General features: G+C 50.3%; 1 protein-coding gene across 1 annotated transcript in view; it reads left to right on the top strand.

Annotated features, from left to right (window-relative positions):
* The first annotated feature begins 19 nt into the window (after positions 1-19).
* The window catches only part of syne2b (spectrin repeat containing, nuclear envelope 2b), a 65,874-nt gene continuing 48,030 nt past the window's right edge, over positions 20-17,863 (top strand). Inside the window, 31 exon segments of the mRNA XM_057011577.1 lie at positions 20-166; positions 2,207-2,331; positions 3,977-4,038; positions 5,020-5,115; positions 5,200-5,277; positions 5,366-5,458; positions 5,595-5,797; positions 5,871-6,070; positions 6,725-6,825; positions 7,262-7,351; positions 8,143-8,256; positions 8,343-8,480; positions 8,648-8,812; positions 8,886-8,998; positions 9,268-9,436; positions 9,512-9,608; positions 9,747-9,946; positions 10,012-10,176; positions 10,876-11,010; positions 11,120-11,221; positions 11,315-11,488; positions 11,565-11,723; positions 11,841-14,561; positions 14,717-14,851; positions 14,964-15,071; positions 15,696-15,889; positions 15,992-16,070; positions 16,207-16,301; positions 16,379-16,502; positions 16,580-16,870; positions 17,087-17,682. Coding sequence (XP_056867557.1) covers positions 2,244-2,331; positions 3,977-4,038; positions 5,020-5,115; positions 5,200-5,277; positions 5,366-5,458; positions 5,595-5,797; positions 5,871-6,070; positions 6,725-6,825; positions 7,262-7,351; positions 8,143-8,256; positions 8,343-8,480; positions 8,648-8,812; positions 8,886-8,998; positions 9,268-9,436; positions 9,512-9,608; positions 9,747-9,946; positions 10,012-10,176; positions 10,876-11,010; positions 11,120-11,221; positions 11,315-11,488; positions 11,565-11,723; positions 11,841-14,561; positions 14,717-14,851; positions 14,964-15,071; positions 15,696-15,889; positions 15,992-16,070; positions 16,207-16,301; positions 16,379-16,502; positions 16,580-16,870; positions 17,087-17,682 — 7,085 coding nt within the window. The 5' untranslated portion in view covers positions 20-166; positions 2,207-2,243.

A 17,863-nucleotide genomic window follows, 5' to 3' on the forward strand; every position in this document is an offset into this window, starting at 1 on the left:
TGGAACTGTGCGGACGGCAGATCTGTCGCCCTGCGCTCGTGTTTCAGCTCCAGCGGCGACGCCTCAGCGCTCCTCAGACCCGTTGCTCCGCTCAGGAGGTCCGTGTTGCTGCCGGTACCTGCGGGGGGGGGGGGTCCTGCACCACCACCTGAAACACACTCCGCATGTAAGTCCCACTTCTCTGTTTCACGTGTTCTCGTCGTACCTGTTTCCCAGCACGTGCGCTGAAGGTTGCGGGCCGTTGCCTCGGCGCTGCGGCTGTAATTAGTGTGGGGATCTCTCATTTTACACTGGTGTGAAACCGTGCGCGTCGTGCACTTTGTTCCAAAGTCCTCTGGTTCCTCAAGGACTCTCAACACGCCGGCGATGAGGTGAAACGTTCCTGTCCTGCTGCTATTTTTGGTGCTGACGGTTTAATGTGACACTGAGGAGCGCGCACGGCGTAGCGCTTCGAAATACACACACACGTATTTACGAGACTGGGGAGGAAAAACAGTGTGTCCACGAACTTCTGTCCAACTTTGATTTCTCCTCACAGTTTATTTGCATTATTTGATGTCCTGAACTTTTCATCTTCTTCATCTGAACCCAGAACAATATGAGCTGCTCGGGTGGTTCTGGCTGCGGTTCCTGCCTTTCTGAGCAGAGGTTTTATGTGTTTGACCCAGTCTTGTTAAGGGGGGGGGTGCAGATAGGTGGATTTCATGTAATCAGAAGCAGAACTGAAGCTCTTGGACCCGGCTCCGTTTCCAGTTTACATCAGATTATCTGGTTTTGTGCACGTGCACGTGCACATCTGTGAGGCCCTGGAATTAAACATCAGTGTGTCCATTCAGCCCATCTGTGCAGTCATTCTGTCTAATTAGGCTGGAACTGCTCAGAAGCTCAAACCCATGTGTTAAACCCCTGATGGTGTCCCTGCTGGTCGTCTCCATGACGCCCGATGACCCCCCCCCCACTGAACAACTTGAGCCACCAAAGTGGATGAACGCAGCAGAAATGTGTTTACAGTGAGGTTTGACACAGTGAATCTCTCTGACAGAGTTAAACCTCTCACACCTTTGCTGTGTCTTGATTCCTCACTGACGTGTGTGTGTGTGTGTGTGTGTGTGTGTGTGTGTGTGTGTGTGTGTGGTGGTTAGACAGGATAATCCTTTTGTTTACCTCTGACTCATGTTATGTCAGACTGTGCAGCAGTGAAACTTATTGTCTTTTGCTCATAATGAAGTTTGAGACTGCTATTCTGGGTGTTTCATATTTGGCTCCTGCCCCCCCCCCCCCCCCCTTCTCCTCCCCCCACCTCCCCCAGTTCCTCGCTCTGCAGCTGACATGAAGCTTTAGGATAGCTCAGATGCCGTGCTATAGTTGTCTCCCCCCCAAACAGACACCCACACACACACACACACACCCACACACACACACACACACACACACACGCTGCCTCTTAAACACGCTGCATGTGTTAACTGCTGCAGAAACGCAGCAGCAGCACATGACCAACCTTTAAAAAGAGGAGGTTCTCCACAATGTCACGCCTTTGTTTTGATGAACAGCTGGTTGGGCAACTTCAGCCTTCTTTTTTCAGCAGGAATCAAACAACTCGTTTCCACTTCAGCCTCTAAAGTCAGGAGAAAACGTCCATTATATATGTTTAACGTCATATATGTTTAACGTACGCTGCAGATGAAGCTGAAACCAGCGGCCGTCTCCAGAGGCTGGTGTGTGTTTATGGTGCGTCTTTGACCCTTTTAGCCTGATGAACATGTGCATTGGCTCGACCCCTTACAGGCCGTTAACCCCTAACAAACGCTGAGACGTGGTCTTGGCCTGGTTTGGCTGCGCCCACCTGTCCGTTCTCCTGAACTGTCGCTCAGCAGATAAAAACACCGGGTCAAATCTGAACCGCCGTCCTCTCTTTCCTCTGGTTGGTTCCAGCGAGGGATTAAGTCAGCATCTAAATGTCAGATGTTTTTCTCTGTTCATTCCTCCGTGTCCTCGGGTGAGACAGAACTAGGCAAGTCCAACACCCACCTGTCCAACAAGAACTGACGGATGCATCCGCGATCTCAAAGCTCTGAAAGATCTGATCTGATCTGAGTGTTAAAGGTTGACAGGAAGTTCAGACATTCCATAGTCGTACATCAGAAACTCCCACATAAATTAGCCTCGACGCCTTTTAAACGTGTCTCTCTTTGTTCTTCCACAGCGGGATCATGCTAACGGGAGGTTACGGATGAGAAGACATGTCGTCTGACTTCTACTCCCGAGATGAGGTGGTGGACAGAGGGTCCGTCCCTCTGGACATTGACGACGTCCACATGCTGCTGCAGGGTCAGTCTGCGTCCCGCGTGGACCTGCTCAGAACCAGTATCTGCTCACAGTGAGGAGCATCTGAGGTCCTGTTTGGACGTGCATGTGTTCATGCGTTATGCTGGAGCAGCGAGAACGTGTGCGTCCACATTTGATCGGTGTTATTTAAGATAAATGGATCATCAAGAGTGATATCACAAAGGCTTCACTGGTCTACGTGGGGTTAATTTAGGAGAGCCAAGAATCAAATTTCAGGTTTTGACATTTGGAGGGAAAAACAAAACCTGCCTAGTCAGCATGAAGGAGGGTGTTGCAGGCTGTGTCTGGGCAGGCCTGGAGCCTCTGCTGCAGGTTAAAGGGAGCCAGGCTGATCTCCACGTCCCTGCAGGCTGGAGCTCCCTTGGACCTGCTGCGACGGGGAAAACTGGGCCGGTTTGATAGAAACCTTAGATTTGCACTTGATCTGCCTCAGAGCTTTTGCCTGATCATGGGTGAGTTTCTGTGACTTTTCTTGACTGACGTAAACTATAAACAGGATTAGTGATTAGCGTTGAAAGGGTCATCGGGTGTTTGAAAACCTCCCGGGTGTTTGTTAGCTGATACCAGATTAATTATAATAGCATGAGTCAGTAAACGACCTTCCTGTGATTCTAATTATACTGCAAGTCAAGGAAAAGAGCTTCCCTTCAACACATGGAGACAGAAAGTGCAGCTCTGAAGATCACTCCTTTAGATTTGAGATTAGATTTGTTAATTCAAAGTGGAGAGCAGCTTCTTCTTGACCTTTATGTACTGACCTGCAGTCAGAGATGAGGAGCTGGACGCTGTGGTGGTCAGAGATGGAGATGATGTGAGTCAGGTTATTACGGGAATAATTCAGAGCTCATGGAGGACTTGGTTCAGCAGAAGACCCTTCATTCAGTCTCTGACCTGAAGGACTTTGTAGAACTTCATTATGGTGAGTTATTGTTGTGGTAGCTGTGTCAACCTGAGACGACGCTCGTCTGACCTTTAAAATGGTTTAATGACTCAGTTTAATAATATTGTGGTTCGAGCTGCAGGATCCATCAAGATCAACAGTTTTGATTCAACGGTGAGAAGAACCGACGACCAATCTTAGTCTCAGACTCATCAGATTCTTCTAAAAACGTAATAGAAATATCAACAATGATCTAATTCCATCTTGGGCGACCTTCCAGAATTGTTCCGTCTGCAAGTATAAATAGTTTTTGCTGGATTTGTGCCAGCAGGCTGATCCATTAATGTAGAGGAACACCGAAGCGCTTCTGAAACGTGTTGACAAAGTGCTGCTGGTGCCTTTGTAGAACAGGAGTCGACGCAAACGTTGGTGTTGGTCAGTGGCGCAGAGCCTTCACTGACTGGCTGCTGACCGTATCGAGCGTTGGAGCCTTCATTGACTGGCTGCTGACCGTATCGAGCGTTAGAGTCTTCGTTCACTGGCTGCTGACTGTATCGAGCGTTGGAGCCTTCGTTCACCGTATCGAGCGTTGGAGCCTTCATTCACCGTATCGAGCGTTGGAGCCTTCGTTCACCGTATCGAGCGTTGGAGCCTTCGTTCACCGTATCGAGCGTTGGAACCTTCATTCACCGTATCGAGCGTTTGATCTAGCGAGCACTCACGAGGATCCTCCTTCTCCCTCAACAGTGGAACAAGAACAGATTCAGAAGAAGACCTTCACCAACTGGGTCAACGCTCAGCTGGCAAAGGTGAGACCGGAGGGTGTTGGGATGTGCACGCTCACGCACGCTCACGCACGCTCGCTCACGCACGCTCGGCCCTGGTTCTGACTCTCTGCAGGTCCATTCAAGCAACACATATTAGGACAGTTTGAAAGACAGTTTCATTCTGAGGGGAATTTTAAATTTCTGGATAAGAGTTAGGAGACCCCACAGGAGGTGGAGGGGCTCCAGAGGTGGGACATAAGTATGGAGAGGGTCAGAGAACCTCCCCTGCCCCCCCCACGACTGACCCAACAGCAGTCGGAGCTCAGAGATGATCCTTAGCTTCACCCTCACAGCAGAAGTTTGATCCATAAACCTCACCGAGCTGGTATCAGTGAGGTTTTGCTCAAAACGAGACTCTTATTTGTTGGTAAGACAACTAAGGATTTAATAACATTTGTCATTTTTATTGGTCCTTAATAATCAAGCAATAGGAATTAAAGGGCAGCACACGTCACGCCATTTTTAGGATATTTATATCTATAAATGCCTTAATTGTACTAAAATAATTATTTCAAATGTCAGAAAGTTAAAGGAACCAACAAGCTGTAAATGAAGGGAGAGAAATCAGAGTAAAGATGAATTTAAATCTGTCCCAGCGAAGTTAAAGTGGTTCCAGTTTTGCTTTGGGAAACATTCCCTTCATCCTGAATGTTGTTTTAAATCGGAGCTCCGAACTTTTACTGGCTTCCGATGTCACGCGGCAACGATGATGTGTGATGTTGCTAATGTTAACGAGCATCGCCCTGACGTGACGTGTGTCTGAACTGTCTCCTGCCAGAATCCACGTCGCCGCCTCCTTAATTCCAGTTATGAATCCGCTGGTTGTTCCAGAGAAACAGCTCATTGTGGGAAATGTTAATTCCAAATTTTCACATCCCGTCATGAAGCCTGTGAATAGTTTTACGTCAAAAAAATAAACAAGAGTTCAATTTTATTTGTTCTCTATTCAACCGATGTTGACAGAGGAGGCCGCCATGCATGATCCTGGACCTGTTCCAGGACTTCCGGGATGGCTCCAGACTGTTGGACCTGCTGGAGGTGATGAGCGGCCAGCGCCTGGTGAGTTCTCCGCACGTTGTCCCACCAGCGGATGGTTTCATGACCCCACCCCCCCACCCACCCCCCCCGACATTGTGTTGGCAGAGCCGTGAGAGAGGCCGCGGAATGTTTCAGCACAGGAGCAACATTGAGAAGGCCCTCAGCTTCCTGAAGGCCAAATCCGTACGTGACTTCCACCAGCGCCGCAACCACAAAGATGATCCCATCCTCCGCGCCACACGCTCACCTCACTTCCTGTTTTGTTCTCCAGATCAAACTCGTCAACATAAACATTCCTGATATCATTGATGGGAAGCCGTCCATCATCCTGGGCCTCATATGGACAATCATTCTCCAGTATCACGTGAGTTTGAAGGCTTCACACCTTCGTTGCTCCTCTCCGTTCACATTAACCTGATGGGTGGAGGTGAGGAAGCGTGTCTGGGTCTTTCCCATCAGAGCTGCTCCAGATGTTGAACAGAACTCTTGTTTCTTCTCAGATCGAGGAGCTGGCCAGCAGCCTCTCCTTCAGCTCCCGTCAGTCCTCCATGGAGTCTCTGGCCAGTCTGGACTCGCGCTCCACGCTGTCCAGCCGCTCGGCCAGCAGCAGTCCCGTCCCCCCGAGGGGATCGCCGCTGCATCGCCGGTTCAGAGTCTCGGCCAAGAAAGCCCTGCTGCTGTGGGTCCGGGAGCAGTGCCACAGGTAGGCGGACGCTGAGCGGCGGCGAGGCCAGTCGGCCGCGTTTCCGTGTTAAACCCTCTCCCGTTTCCTCCAGAGCCGGCTGCACGTTAAACGTGAAGGATTTTAAAACCAGCTGGAGGAGCGGCGTGGTCTTCCTCGCCATCCTGTATGCACTGCGGCCCGATGTGGTGGACCTGTCCAAAGCCCGAACCAGAAGCAACAGGCAGAACCTGGAGGAGGCCTTCCGGGTCGCTGAGAGCGAGCTGAGGATCCCCAAACTCCTGGACCCCGACGGTGAGTCCACCAGCAGCTCTACTAGCATACACACGCCTTTGGTGTTCCTCAGGGCCCCTAAAACACACACTTTTACCACGTTTACCACTTTTCCACCTCTGAAGAACTCAACAAAATCAGAACCGGGACCTTAACCTCGGCAGGAAGCCGTAACCTATTGATATATAGAGCAACAGGTGTGACAACGTGAGAGCAACAGAAACAGGAAGTGTCTCAAAGTCCCAGAGCGTGACAGCGATGATGATGATGATGATGATGATGATGGGTTTCAGGTTGGATGACTTTATTAGTCACTCCTAATTAGTCTGCTCCATTTGCGCCTCGCTTCATGAAAGCTGGCTCTGTGTTTTCGTCCTTTCCGTGTCGGGTGGCAGGGTTGGAATGGCTGCGATGTGCATGTGAAGGAGTGCGGCCGTGACGGAGCCGTGCCCAGCCCGCCTGAGGGCGCGCGGCATGACGATCCCGGTCTGCTGACTCACTCGCTGCTTGTTTTCTCAGCCGTACATAAAACCTCCGCTTGTTTCTCTCTGCTCCGTCAGTTCACGAGCAGACAGAAACGTTCCGTCTCCGTTCGCGAGTCTTGAAAAACCCACCTGCCGACGGTGGAACTGTAGTTGTTGAGAGGCGTCATGGAGGATTGTGATGTGGATGCAGATGTGGACGTTCGGGATCCGGACGAGAAGTCCATCATGACCTACGTGGCTCAGTTCCTGCAGTACTCCAAGGACCTGCCGGTGGCCGAGGAGGACGTCCAGGTCTGTAGCGTCCTCAACATTTATTTTCTTACGTGACAAACGTAGTTTTGACTCTCCAGGTGATGCAGCTGATGGTTTTCAGCGAAGGTGCCACAGTTGGCGGCAGCTTGTTGCTGCTGCAGCTTTTCACAGAAGCTCAGACACACGTTGCACGATGAATCTGGATTCCAGTCTGTACTGTGGAAGTGTGCTACGAGGCAGCTTATTAGCTGTTCTCTGTCAGTGTTCGGGAAGGTTAATTAAGACGGATGAGCAATGATTTATAGTCACAACTCTATCAGATCAACCTTAACACTCGGTGTGTAGCCTGCTGCAGGTTCTCTGTGTTTTCTGCTTCTGTCTCTGTTAGATGGACTCTGACTGATGCTGAGGTCTGTGTGTGTGTGTGTGTGTGTGTGTGTGAACTGCTGTTTCCTCAACCTCCTCTTTCTCATAGACTCAGTACCTGACTCTCCCTAAAAGTCCTTCTCCTGTCAGTCTTCCTCTTCACTACACTCCTGCTGTCTCTGCTTCACCTCTGCGACAGGTAACCTCCACCTGACCTTGACCAGGCCGTGAACACTAAAGATCTAACCTGCATGATTAAGAACACATTATTTTACTTATTTCCGTTATTTCCTGATGTTTACATAGTGTGTTTTCCTTGGAGCCACCAGGACAAATGACATTTTCTCTGGTCGTGAACGCAAACCAGTATTGAAAAAGGGATTTTGTTTGCGGAGCCGCGCAGCAGCATCAGTTCTCCCTCACTCAGTGGACAGATCACCTCTCTGTTGCAGACAGGACCAATTTTCTAGCGTGAAACTTGCATGACCTGTTTTTGTCTTCTGGGCAACAGTCAGAAAGAGGCTGTTTAGGTAATAGTACCCCCCCCCCTCAGCTCGGAGATATCCGTGTGGAAATCGATCTGATTTATCATCCATCTGAAAGCAGCTCTGCATATAATGACCTCATGTGGTAAAAAAGTGTTGCAGACAAATGATCTATTTTTAATAATAGCTCGATAGCACGATAGAAGTGTCTCATGACTCGTCAGTGCCTCCTGGCGTCATTTTTAAATAATAGGGCAGCTTGTTTGCATAAACGTACCGGTTCTCAACTTGTTTCGACCTTCAGTTGACACAAACGCTTTTTAAAACCATTTCCTCTGCTGATGGAAGCAAATTCTTTGATGCTGTTATTCAATTATGTCGGAATCAAGTTTATCTCCGACGTTGATGCAGGTAGATGAGCTTCAGCTCGACAACATGAAGATGCTTCAGCGTCTCGTGCGCTCATGTGTAATAAACATCGGCTCGTTCATTTTTGGTTGGGCAGGCGTCTCCGGACCAAAAGGTGAAGGAGGTGACCTGCTGGCTCCTGCAGGCGCTGGATGAGCTGCTGGAGGGATGGGACTCAACGGAGGGGGAGAGCTACGCTGAGAGATACCACGTACGAGTCCGGCTGGATCACAACGCTTTCAAATCTGAGCTGTTTCCATCAGGTCACGCTGTGTCTCACCTCTCTGACACCCCCAGGTATTTCACACCTTCGTGGTGTCGTTCAGCGAGCAGCGGCGCTCCATCATCCCTCTGCTGACGGCCACGCGGCGAAGCCCCAACCCGAGTAGAGAGCAGCGAGCTCTCAGGGAGGCCTGGGACGCACTCGCCGAGAAGGTTTCTCTCGCTTGTTTGCACAGAACTTGAAAACTTCATCTTTTTTTTTCATGTTTTTGGCCCAAATAGTTGTAAAATGATATTCTCCGATTCAGGTTTTTCTGTCTTCCATATTAACGCTTTTTTGTTTAACGTTTAATTTAAGATATGTTGTCTTTGTTCATCAGCTTCGCGACTATAGAATCCAGTTGGACACGAGTCTTCCGGCCCCCTTGGACGCAGTGGCCCGCTGGCTGCTGAAGACAGAGGGCGCTCTTGGCGAGGAAGAGACGGAGCCTCAGGACCACGGCCGAGCTGCAGACGACGCCAAGGAGAAGCAGGAACTGCTGAAAGTGAGTTTGGTCATCAGCAACACTGGAGGAGGTTGTTCAGGTCTTTTTACTGAATCATGAGCTGTTGCTGAAGGTTTGTCTGGAGGAGATGCCTCAGCACCTGAAGACCTTCCAGTCCTTCCAGAACACGGACCACGATGGAAACATGATGGTTCCCAGCGACAAGCTGGATGAATTAAAGAGAAGGTGAGGCCATGGAGATGGGAGATAATGCTGTTGAGGGACTCCTGATCCAGAGTCTTCTACAGCGTTTCCTGTTCACTTGTGTTGTTGCTAGTTGGTGCTTTTATGTGCTGCCAGTAGCGGGTGGGTTTGTGTCCTGGTGGAAGATATTTTTGTACCAGATGAGAGGATTCTTTTGAGATTTGATGACATATTTAAATGCAAGTTTATAATGATGGCTGAGAAGTCCTTCCTGTGAATCAGGAATCATCTCACCGGTTTTTGGTGTCCAGGTTCACCAGTGTCAGAGTGTCTGCTAAATACCACGGCATTAAGCTGGAGTACAGGGAGCTCCGGCACACGGCTCTGGATCTGTTGGGGCAGATCCGGAACAAGCTGCAGGTTTGGAAGAGACCTTACGTCGCACCAGAAGCTGTGCGGGTGCTCCTGCAAGAATGGCATGTAAGTGGCCCCGCTGATGCTGCAGGCCTCGCTCGGCTTCATCTTTTTAATGTGTAAATATACTTTTGAACGCAGGAGTGTGTGAACACGCGGCAACTCCCGTCCATGTTGGAATCAACCCTTCATAAGCTGAAGCAGGTCTCTGAGAAGTATTCCAGCAAATCTGCTCTGGGTACGTTCCTGTGGCAGCATGTGCAGCACCAACCCTTAAAACTGTTGAACTGGACGGTGTCTCCTGGGGACACGCTTGTTTCCCCTCACTCGCAGTGAGACACACGTGCACCTTTGAATTCTCGTGCGTGTTTCTCAGCTGCAGATTACCCCCACGTCAGTCAGCAGGTCAAGCAGCTGGAGGAGGACGGCGCTGCGGCTCTGGCAGGGGTGGCTACAGCAAAGAGCATCATGGGACGCGTCCTGTCCGCCTGGGAGTCCTACGGCGACTGTCTGAGCTCGCTGCAGGCGTGGCTGGAGCAGAATTCCGTCCGACTGAGCCACGGACACAGAGCAGAGGTATTAGAAAGGCTCGGTGAACGATCACAATTACCGCCAACCGCCACTGATCTTTGTTCTTTTAGGTGACAGCAGAGTGTTTGGCTGAGTGGGAGTCACGGAGGGCCCGGTTGACTGAGGCAGGGACCTTCCTGATGGAGTTCACTGACCCTCAGACCAGCAGGATCCTGGAGGAGGAGCTGCGTCGATTCCACCTGCGCTGGACGGAGTTCACCAGGACAAATTCGTTTGTATGTCAACGCTAATGTTGAGAAGCAGAGTTCAGGGAGTGCGATGAGGGTCGAAGTCACAAGGATCCAAAATAGAACGTTTTATTTTATCATTATTCCCTCGTCCTTGCAGAGTTCTGATATCTCACTCATATTTTTAAAGCATATGAACGTTGTTTTGCTCCTCAGTGACTCACCACAGCAGAGTTCTTTGTTAGCTTAAAGCATCAGGTTTTTTGGAATTTGAACTGGATTTGTGTTTTGTTTGACTCTGAGAGGTTAAGGAGTGTCTTTATGCTTTCAGCCGTACTCCTCCTTTTCTTTTTTGTGTTGAGGTTATTAGAAAGGCACGGCTAGTTCACTGGGTCACATGGTATTATCATGTAGGTTGATTGTTGTTTTAGGTTGCATTGCTGAAAAGATGGGTAGAATTATATAATTACAGGTCTTTGTTTCTTAAATGTGGCCTCGGTCATAATGAAAGCATAAACTGGACATAGTTAAATGATTCTTGTTTACATTATGATCAGATTCAAGATGCCCCTGGATGTTAAAGTTACTGGTTCTGACCACAAAAACCCACATGTGGTCAAACCATTGTCATCCGATCGCTTGTAACAGCTTGTTTTGTTCCGTATTTATTGTCTTCAATATGATTTACAGGAGCTAATTTGATGATGTGGTTCCTATTTAACTTCCTTTCCCGTGTTTTCTTTTCAGGCCGGCATGTCCAGTGCTGATACACAGGTCAGCGCTCAGGATGTCCAGACTCTGGTCAGAGAATCTACGCTCATCCTCAAGGAGCCTCTGGAGGCCATGACAGGACCTCTGCACACTTACAGGAAGAGACTTCAGGTAGACGTCAAACTGACTGCTTCAGATTTCTGCTTTATTTGAAGGAGAAACTGTGTGTGTGTAAAAGGTTGGAAGCCATAAACTGAGTGTTTGCTTTATTTACTTGCAGTTGATCATCAGAAAATTACAGGAAGTTGATTTTGATGCTCTGAGTCCGTCCTCAGAATGCCCAGCAGATCACCTACAGAAGCTAAAGCTTGCTGTACCTGAAGTAAGAACAGTTCCTTTAATCACCCTTTATATATCTGTGTTCCAACGTCTATAAAATATGATTTGTCTGTCTCCCTTCATACAATGTTTGCAGGTACTGCAGACGTTACTTGAGGCAGAACAGGTTTGTGCAGAGCTGCTGCACAGTGTCTCAGGTCTGGACTGGCGTCTGGCTGAGCTGCATTTCTGGATAACTGAGGCCAGAGAGGTCTACCAACATCTGAAGACCTCAGACAGACAGCGGAGGGGCCAAGACCCTCGAGCCAGAGTAAGTGAATCCAGTTCTGATCCTCAAGGAAGAAACTCAGAAGACAAACACGTTTTCCTGCCTCTACTTCCTGCAGGTTCTGATATCTCGTGGGCTGCAGCTGGAGGGTCAGGTGGTCACCGAGGATCAGGACCTTCAGGTGATAGTGATGACCAGTCAGAAGAACTCTCCCATCCAGTATCTCCACGCTTCTGCAATGCAGGAACGAGTGCGAGGCGCCGTCGCTCAGTCACAGGTTTGTTTTCTCTTTATTAACTTGCTGGACAAATTATTCAAAACTCTTCAAAGGGTCAGAAGAACCGGCCAGAATTGGCAAGTAAAACGTCAGTGCTGATTGATCTTTCACTTTCAGGAAGTGGTGGGCATGCTGAGCAGCCTTGGAGCCAGGAGAGACAGAAGCAGAAGCCCTTCAGAAGGACGTCCTCCTACAAAAGTCTTTATCCAGGATGAAAAGACTCAACGTCAGGTTGACTCGGGCCCCGGCTGTCTGAGTCCCCAGGTTCAGTTCAAGTCTCAGCAGTGTCACGATCCCTTCCTGCCAAAGATAGTGGTGCAGGAATACAGTGAGGAAAAGATGCCATCAGCTCTATCCGTCTGTGCCCAATCTCTCATGGCGAATGAGGGAATCTCGGGAGCAAGAGATCAAAGCTACCCACAAACGCATCAGCAAAGTCAAGAAGAGGAGATGGTGCCTCAGCAGCAGCCACTGCAACAAGTCCAACAGCCAGAACCTGGAGCACAAAAGCAACAGTGGCAGCAGGAACACCAGCAACCAGAGCAACACCCCCGAAAATATCCAGTTCAGAAGCAAAGTGAAGCTAAGATACAGGTTCAAACACAAGTTCAGGAAGAACCAGAGCCTAGTGAGCGTGCTTCAGCTCAAGAACAAGGTGCAGTGAAGCTTCCTTTGACCCCCCAGGAACTGCAAAGCAGAAAAGCAAAAGCTGCGAAGAACCGACCGTGGCTGCAGAAGCCAGCAGAACGTTTAGGTGCACGACCCGATTCATCTCAGGCAAATGTTGAGAGCATCCGGGCTCAGCCCGAGCCGCCAGTTCAGGGTGTTCCACAGCAAAGTGAGAAAGAGCTAAAGAAAAGAGAACAGGAACAAGTACAGCTGGTTCGAAGCCTGTCAGATCCCAGCACAGGGTCCACAACGGCACCTTTCACTCAGCCTCCGCTTAAAAAGAAGTTCCCAAGTCAGCCCCAAGCCAAGGTTGGGGTTCAGCCTGCACCTCAGACAGCAGGCCAGGCGTTACCAGAGGTGGCCTACAGCCCCACAGGTGGTCAGCCACCACCGAAGACCGTGTCCCAGACCCAAAGTCAGGATCCACCACAGACACGGGTCCAAACACATCTTCCAGCTGAACCTCAACTATCAACACCGTCGCAGGGTCTCGTCCCTGAACCAGTAATCGCTCATGCACAGATATGGGCGCAAGTAAGACCTTCCTCCCCCATGCAGGCCTCGCTGCACGGCCATATTCAACCGCCCGTCCCCGCTCACATTCAGCTTCGTAGTCACCCGCCGTCTTGGGCCCCCGTTCGTCCTCCGTCTCCAAAACCACCAACACATCCACAGTCCCACATGCAGACAACCGTTCAGCCCGGGACCATGACCCAGCCGATGACCCAGAACGCTCCGCTGGACCCTCAGCCTCAGGGTCACCCTCGACCTCTGACTACAGTTCAGTACTCGGACCATTTTTCTCAGAGCCAAATCCCTCATTGGACTCAAGTGGGCGCCTCCACCTCAGTGGCCGTCCCGCAGCTGCACGCAAAAATGCAACCTCTGTTTTACCCCCAAGGTTACGTCCAGGGCCAGGCTCCTGCCCAGCCCTGGGTACCCCAACAAGAACCACACATCCAAGCCGTGCCCCAGCAGCGACATCCCATTTCCCAAGCATATCCTCAGCAGATGGCTCAAGCACCAGAGTCACAAGGCCATCCAACCGGCACTGTTCCACCACAGTGGCCCCCGTTAGGACCTCAGCTGGGTCCCTCTGGATATTCGGTGGAGCTCTCTTATACTCAGCCTCACATGCAAACAGAAGCTCTGCCACAAGTAATAAACTGGAGTTCCTCAACTCAAGCTCAGATGACGACTTATGATGATCTCCTCCGCATCCAAACACATCCAGGCCAGGTTCAGCAGCAGACTTGGGTTCAGACCTCGTCTCAACACCAACCCCAGGATTACTCCCATACTTTGCCTCAAATGCCCCTGCAGCCACCAACGCTCCCACTAGCCCAACAACACATTATTGCGCAATCACCGCTGGAGGTAAAACCACGGCAGCCTTCTCCCGATTCACAGCTCCCAGCTCAAACACGTCCACAAATGCATTCCACAAGTGAATCCCCAGAAAAATGCAAGAATTCCGCCCAGTTGCCCCCACAGGGAGAGCTTCAGTCACCCGTCCGGTCAAAGCCGCCACCTGTGACGGAGCCCACGTTTCCAACAGAACCAATGGGTCAGTCGGCGTTTAAGGCCGAGTCATCTCCACCAACGCAGCATGTCCCACCTACACCACAGGTTACATCACAACCCCACCCCAAAGATCAGGCACAAGGTCAAGTCAAGGATGACCTCTGTGATCAAGCTGAGGTTGAGGTAGACGTGGCACCATCGCCACCTGAGTATCCATCACCAATTCAACATCAGGTTCAGTCACCAGCGCAACCCAAGGTCATGTCACCAGCCCAGCCAGGACCTCCAGGACAGGTTTCAACCTCACCAGAGGCTCAGTCACCATCCCAGCCCAGATCTGAGGGTCAATCTCAGGCGAAACCTCCAACCCCGTCACCTCCACGGGCCCAGAAATCCCAAACCCTTGCCCTCTACCAGGAAGATGTTCTGCCTCCGGGCCCGTCTGAGTCACCAGACCTGTGTGATTCACCTCTGACCCTGTCCCAGGCACCCCCCCAGGCCTACACAGAGGCGTACACCAAAGCCCAAGCTCTGGCCAGGAATGGCTTTGAGGAGGCGAAGCACTGTCTGCAAGAACACATCCTGGAAACAATCAGCGTTTTTGAGGACAAGTCTGTATCTGCTGAGCAAGCGTCCCTGAAAGAGGTGAACACATTGGTTTTTATTTCTACTTTATACGGCAGGAAGCCTAATAAAAGCTGCGGAGTCAGATATCTTTGGTAGTTCAGGTCCCACACAAACCGAAAGAAGCCAAACTATATCGTTGAAGTGTAAACACATGTAGAAACAATTCTCTTCAGGAGACTCTGAGAACTCTGGACCCAGAACTACTGGAGGAGTTTCTGAGGGCAGCCAAAGGCATGGAGGCCTTCTGTTCCCCATCACAGCTCCGAGACATGGAGTTCTACACCCAGTGTGTCAGGACTCAGTGGGAGGTAAGAAGCTAACTGGTCGAGATGTTTGCCTCATCTCCATTAGTATGTGACATCGTTAGTGTGTGAAGCATTCATGCGTGATGTGTTTCCCCTAAATCCATGTGTTCCCCAGGATGTGCGAGCTGAGATCTCAGATTTTTTACAGCAGTTGAGCTTTGAAGTTACGAGAACACACTTTAACACAGCTGCTCTGCAGTGTGAGCTGCACTTAAGGTCCCAGGTAGAGAACCGAGCTCGGGTAGCTAGAGGTGGAGAGGACCTCGGCGTGTCTGCTTGGGTGTATCGCTGCTCAGCCAACCTGACCTTACTGACCTTCTGTCACTCTTTTTCCTTCTTTGCATGCCTCGCAGGAGACTGTCCGTGGGATTTGGTAATGCTGCTACTTCATTATTGCTCTATGTTGTTTTCATTTACTATTTTCCATTTCAGTGAGTCACTATCATCTGTGGTTAAAAGTACAGTAATCATCTTCTTTTTTCTACATCTTTATGCGGTTGACATGTTTAGTCCTGTCACCACATTATTTGACAATATCTGAAAGTCATAATGTAGTTGTGATTATATAAATCCCAATGTAACCCCATAATTCAGCAGGGTGTTTGGTAAAGAGACACCTTTTAATAAGAAAAGGAGCGAGAGCCTTAATTCCAGAGACAGCATCCAAACATGGAGCTGTGGTCTCTGACAGAGTCTAAATGTCCAGTTGTGCTGACAGGTCGAGACATGGTTGTCTGTCAACTTATTTCAATTGTTGCTGTAATAATCATTTGCAAGAACATCCAATGTTTAATGTGGTGAAAGTTGCTTTTCTAGTTCCAAAGCTCACTGCTGTGCTGTCTGCCAGGCTTGTATCTCGGCCGACAGCAGCTTTGTTGAGGCGGGACGGCACCTCCAGGCTCTGAAGGAGCTGTGCGACACGCTGAGCCCAGAGGACGCTCACCGGCTGGCCCAGACTCAGCTGAGGGAGTGTCAGACCCGCCTGGCTGACATCCAGCGCCAGTTCAGTGGAGACCAGGATGTGCCGCTCTCTGATTCCAGGTGATCTTCATCAGACATTCGCTCGCCTTGTTTTAAATCTGGCGTCAGTTAAAATACCACGGTAGGAAGGATTGAACGGTTCTTCTCACCTCTGACTTGAAGGATTCCTGCTATCTTCAGCGAGAGTCTGCTCACTCAGAGAGAAGCTCCAGGATCTAGCGACAGCCCTCAGATATCTGAGGTATCCATCGCACTCGCCTGTTTTTCCATTTACACCTGCTGATGGCAGCTGACGACACGTCTGAATGTATATTATTTAGACCATGAGCCATTACAAGATCATCTCCATGAATTTAAACCGTTGGTTGGTCTTTCAGGCGTCTCCAGTGACCATGAAGACCGTCCCTGCGGAGAGAATAGCTAAACAGCAGGCGTCTGAAGAAGAAGTCAAAAAACGGGAGGGTTTAGAAAGGTAGATAAAATCCGCCCGATCCAGGTTTACTAAAGCAGAACTTGTTACAGTACATTTAGTGTTTGTTATAAAACCAGCAGGTATGACAACTGTAAGAGGACTCTTCAGGCCCAGCTGGCTAAAAATGAGCTGAGCATCACTGAAGTCCCACCAGAATCCGTCTCTTTGAATGGTCTGCACACCCGACTCCAGGAAATACAGGTACAGCCTCCGTCACACACACGTTTGCACATCAACCCGGGATACGTCTGTAAACACTGCTGGGCCGTCACCTCCAGTTCCTGAGGCAGGAGACGGAGTCGCTCTGGGCGGAATATACAAACCAGTGTTCCCAGCTAAGTGGGACCTGCCACATGGAGCAGGAGAAGGAGGGTCTGCAGGAAGAGTGGAGTCGCCAGCAGTCCGCCCTCCAGAGACGAGGCAGCTCCCTCGCTGCCGCTCTCAGGCAGATCGACTCCACCCAAAACCACCTGGTGGACTTCAGTGACCGCCTGAACCGCTACCTGAGGCAGCCCAAGGACATCGTCGGCTTTACGCTGGTCAACAGTAACATCCTGAGAGACATCAAGGTCTTCCATCTTGCATTTTCATTATCTTTGTGAAAGCAGTTTGTTTAAAGAAAAGATAAAAAAAAAAGAATCTTTGGAATAATGAACAAAAACTTTTAAGAGATTATCACTTGGATCGTAGGGTCGGGGCTTTAAAAACACTTGAGGTCAGTTTTAGGCAAATAAAAGCGCCCAGCTGACTGTATCCCCTCCGCCCCCACTCTGCTGTGTTCCCAGGATCTGGATGACAACATTCAGAGTGAGCTGGGTCAGTTGGGCCGTCTGGATCCGGACTCCAGTGATCTGGACCCCAGAGACTGCTTCCCTCTCTCCAGTGAGGTCAAGGCTCACAGAACTAGCCTGGACCACCTTCGACAACAGGTCCGAAAAAGTGAAGCAGCCGCTCGTGCCCTCGACCGTTTTCTCATGTCGTTGCGCACGTTAGACGAAGACGTCTCCGGAGTACACAGCGCCCCCAGTGGCGACGCCCAGCTACTGCAGGACGGCCGCTCCAAGTTGGCTGTGATGCGACAGAGCGTTGACAGCCTCAAGGAGAAAGCACCTCAGTTGGATCTGCTGCTGCAGGGGGCTCGGCTAACTGTCACCAGGGACGGAGCGCCAGCGTCCTGCCTGGACATGGTGGCCGTCCTCCTGCGACGGCTCGACGAGGCCGACCATGGGCTGGCCAGCCAGCAGAGGACCCTCCAGAAGGAGAACCAAAGCAAATCCCTGGGCCTGAGGAAGAGAACATTGCTGGCAGAGTTGAGAACGCTGCAGGACTCCATTGAGAGGCAGAGTCTAAAGGAGCCCACCATCCCTGCTGTCCAGCACAGGTGCCTGCTCAGTGCCGTCGACATGAGGCAACGATATCGAAGCTAAACCTGTCATCATTTTGTCCGCGTACTTGTAAATTGTTTGCAGTAATCATTTGCTGCATGGCTATTTTGACGTCTTTGGTCTGTACTTTAAAGGCTTTTCAGTGATCAGTGGACTCAGAACCACTGATCCAGTTCA

Source organism: Takifugu flavidus, chromosome 16 (genome assembly GCF_003711565.1).
Source record: "Takifugu flavidus isolate HTHZ2018 chromosome 16, ASM371156v2, whole genome shotgun sequence".
Taxonomy (NCBI): Eukaryota; Metazoa; Chordata; class Actinopteri; order Tetraodontiformes; family Tetraodontidae; genus Takifugu; species Takifugu flavidus.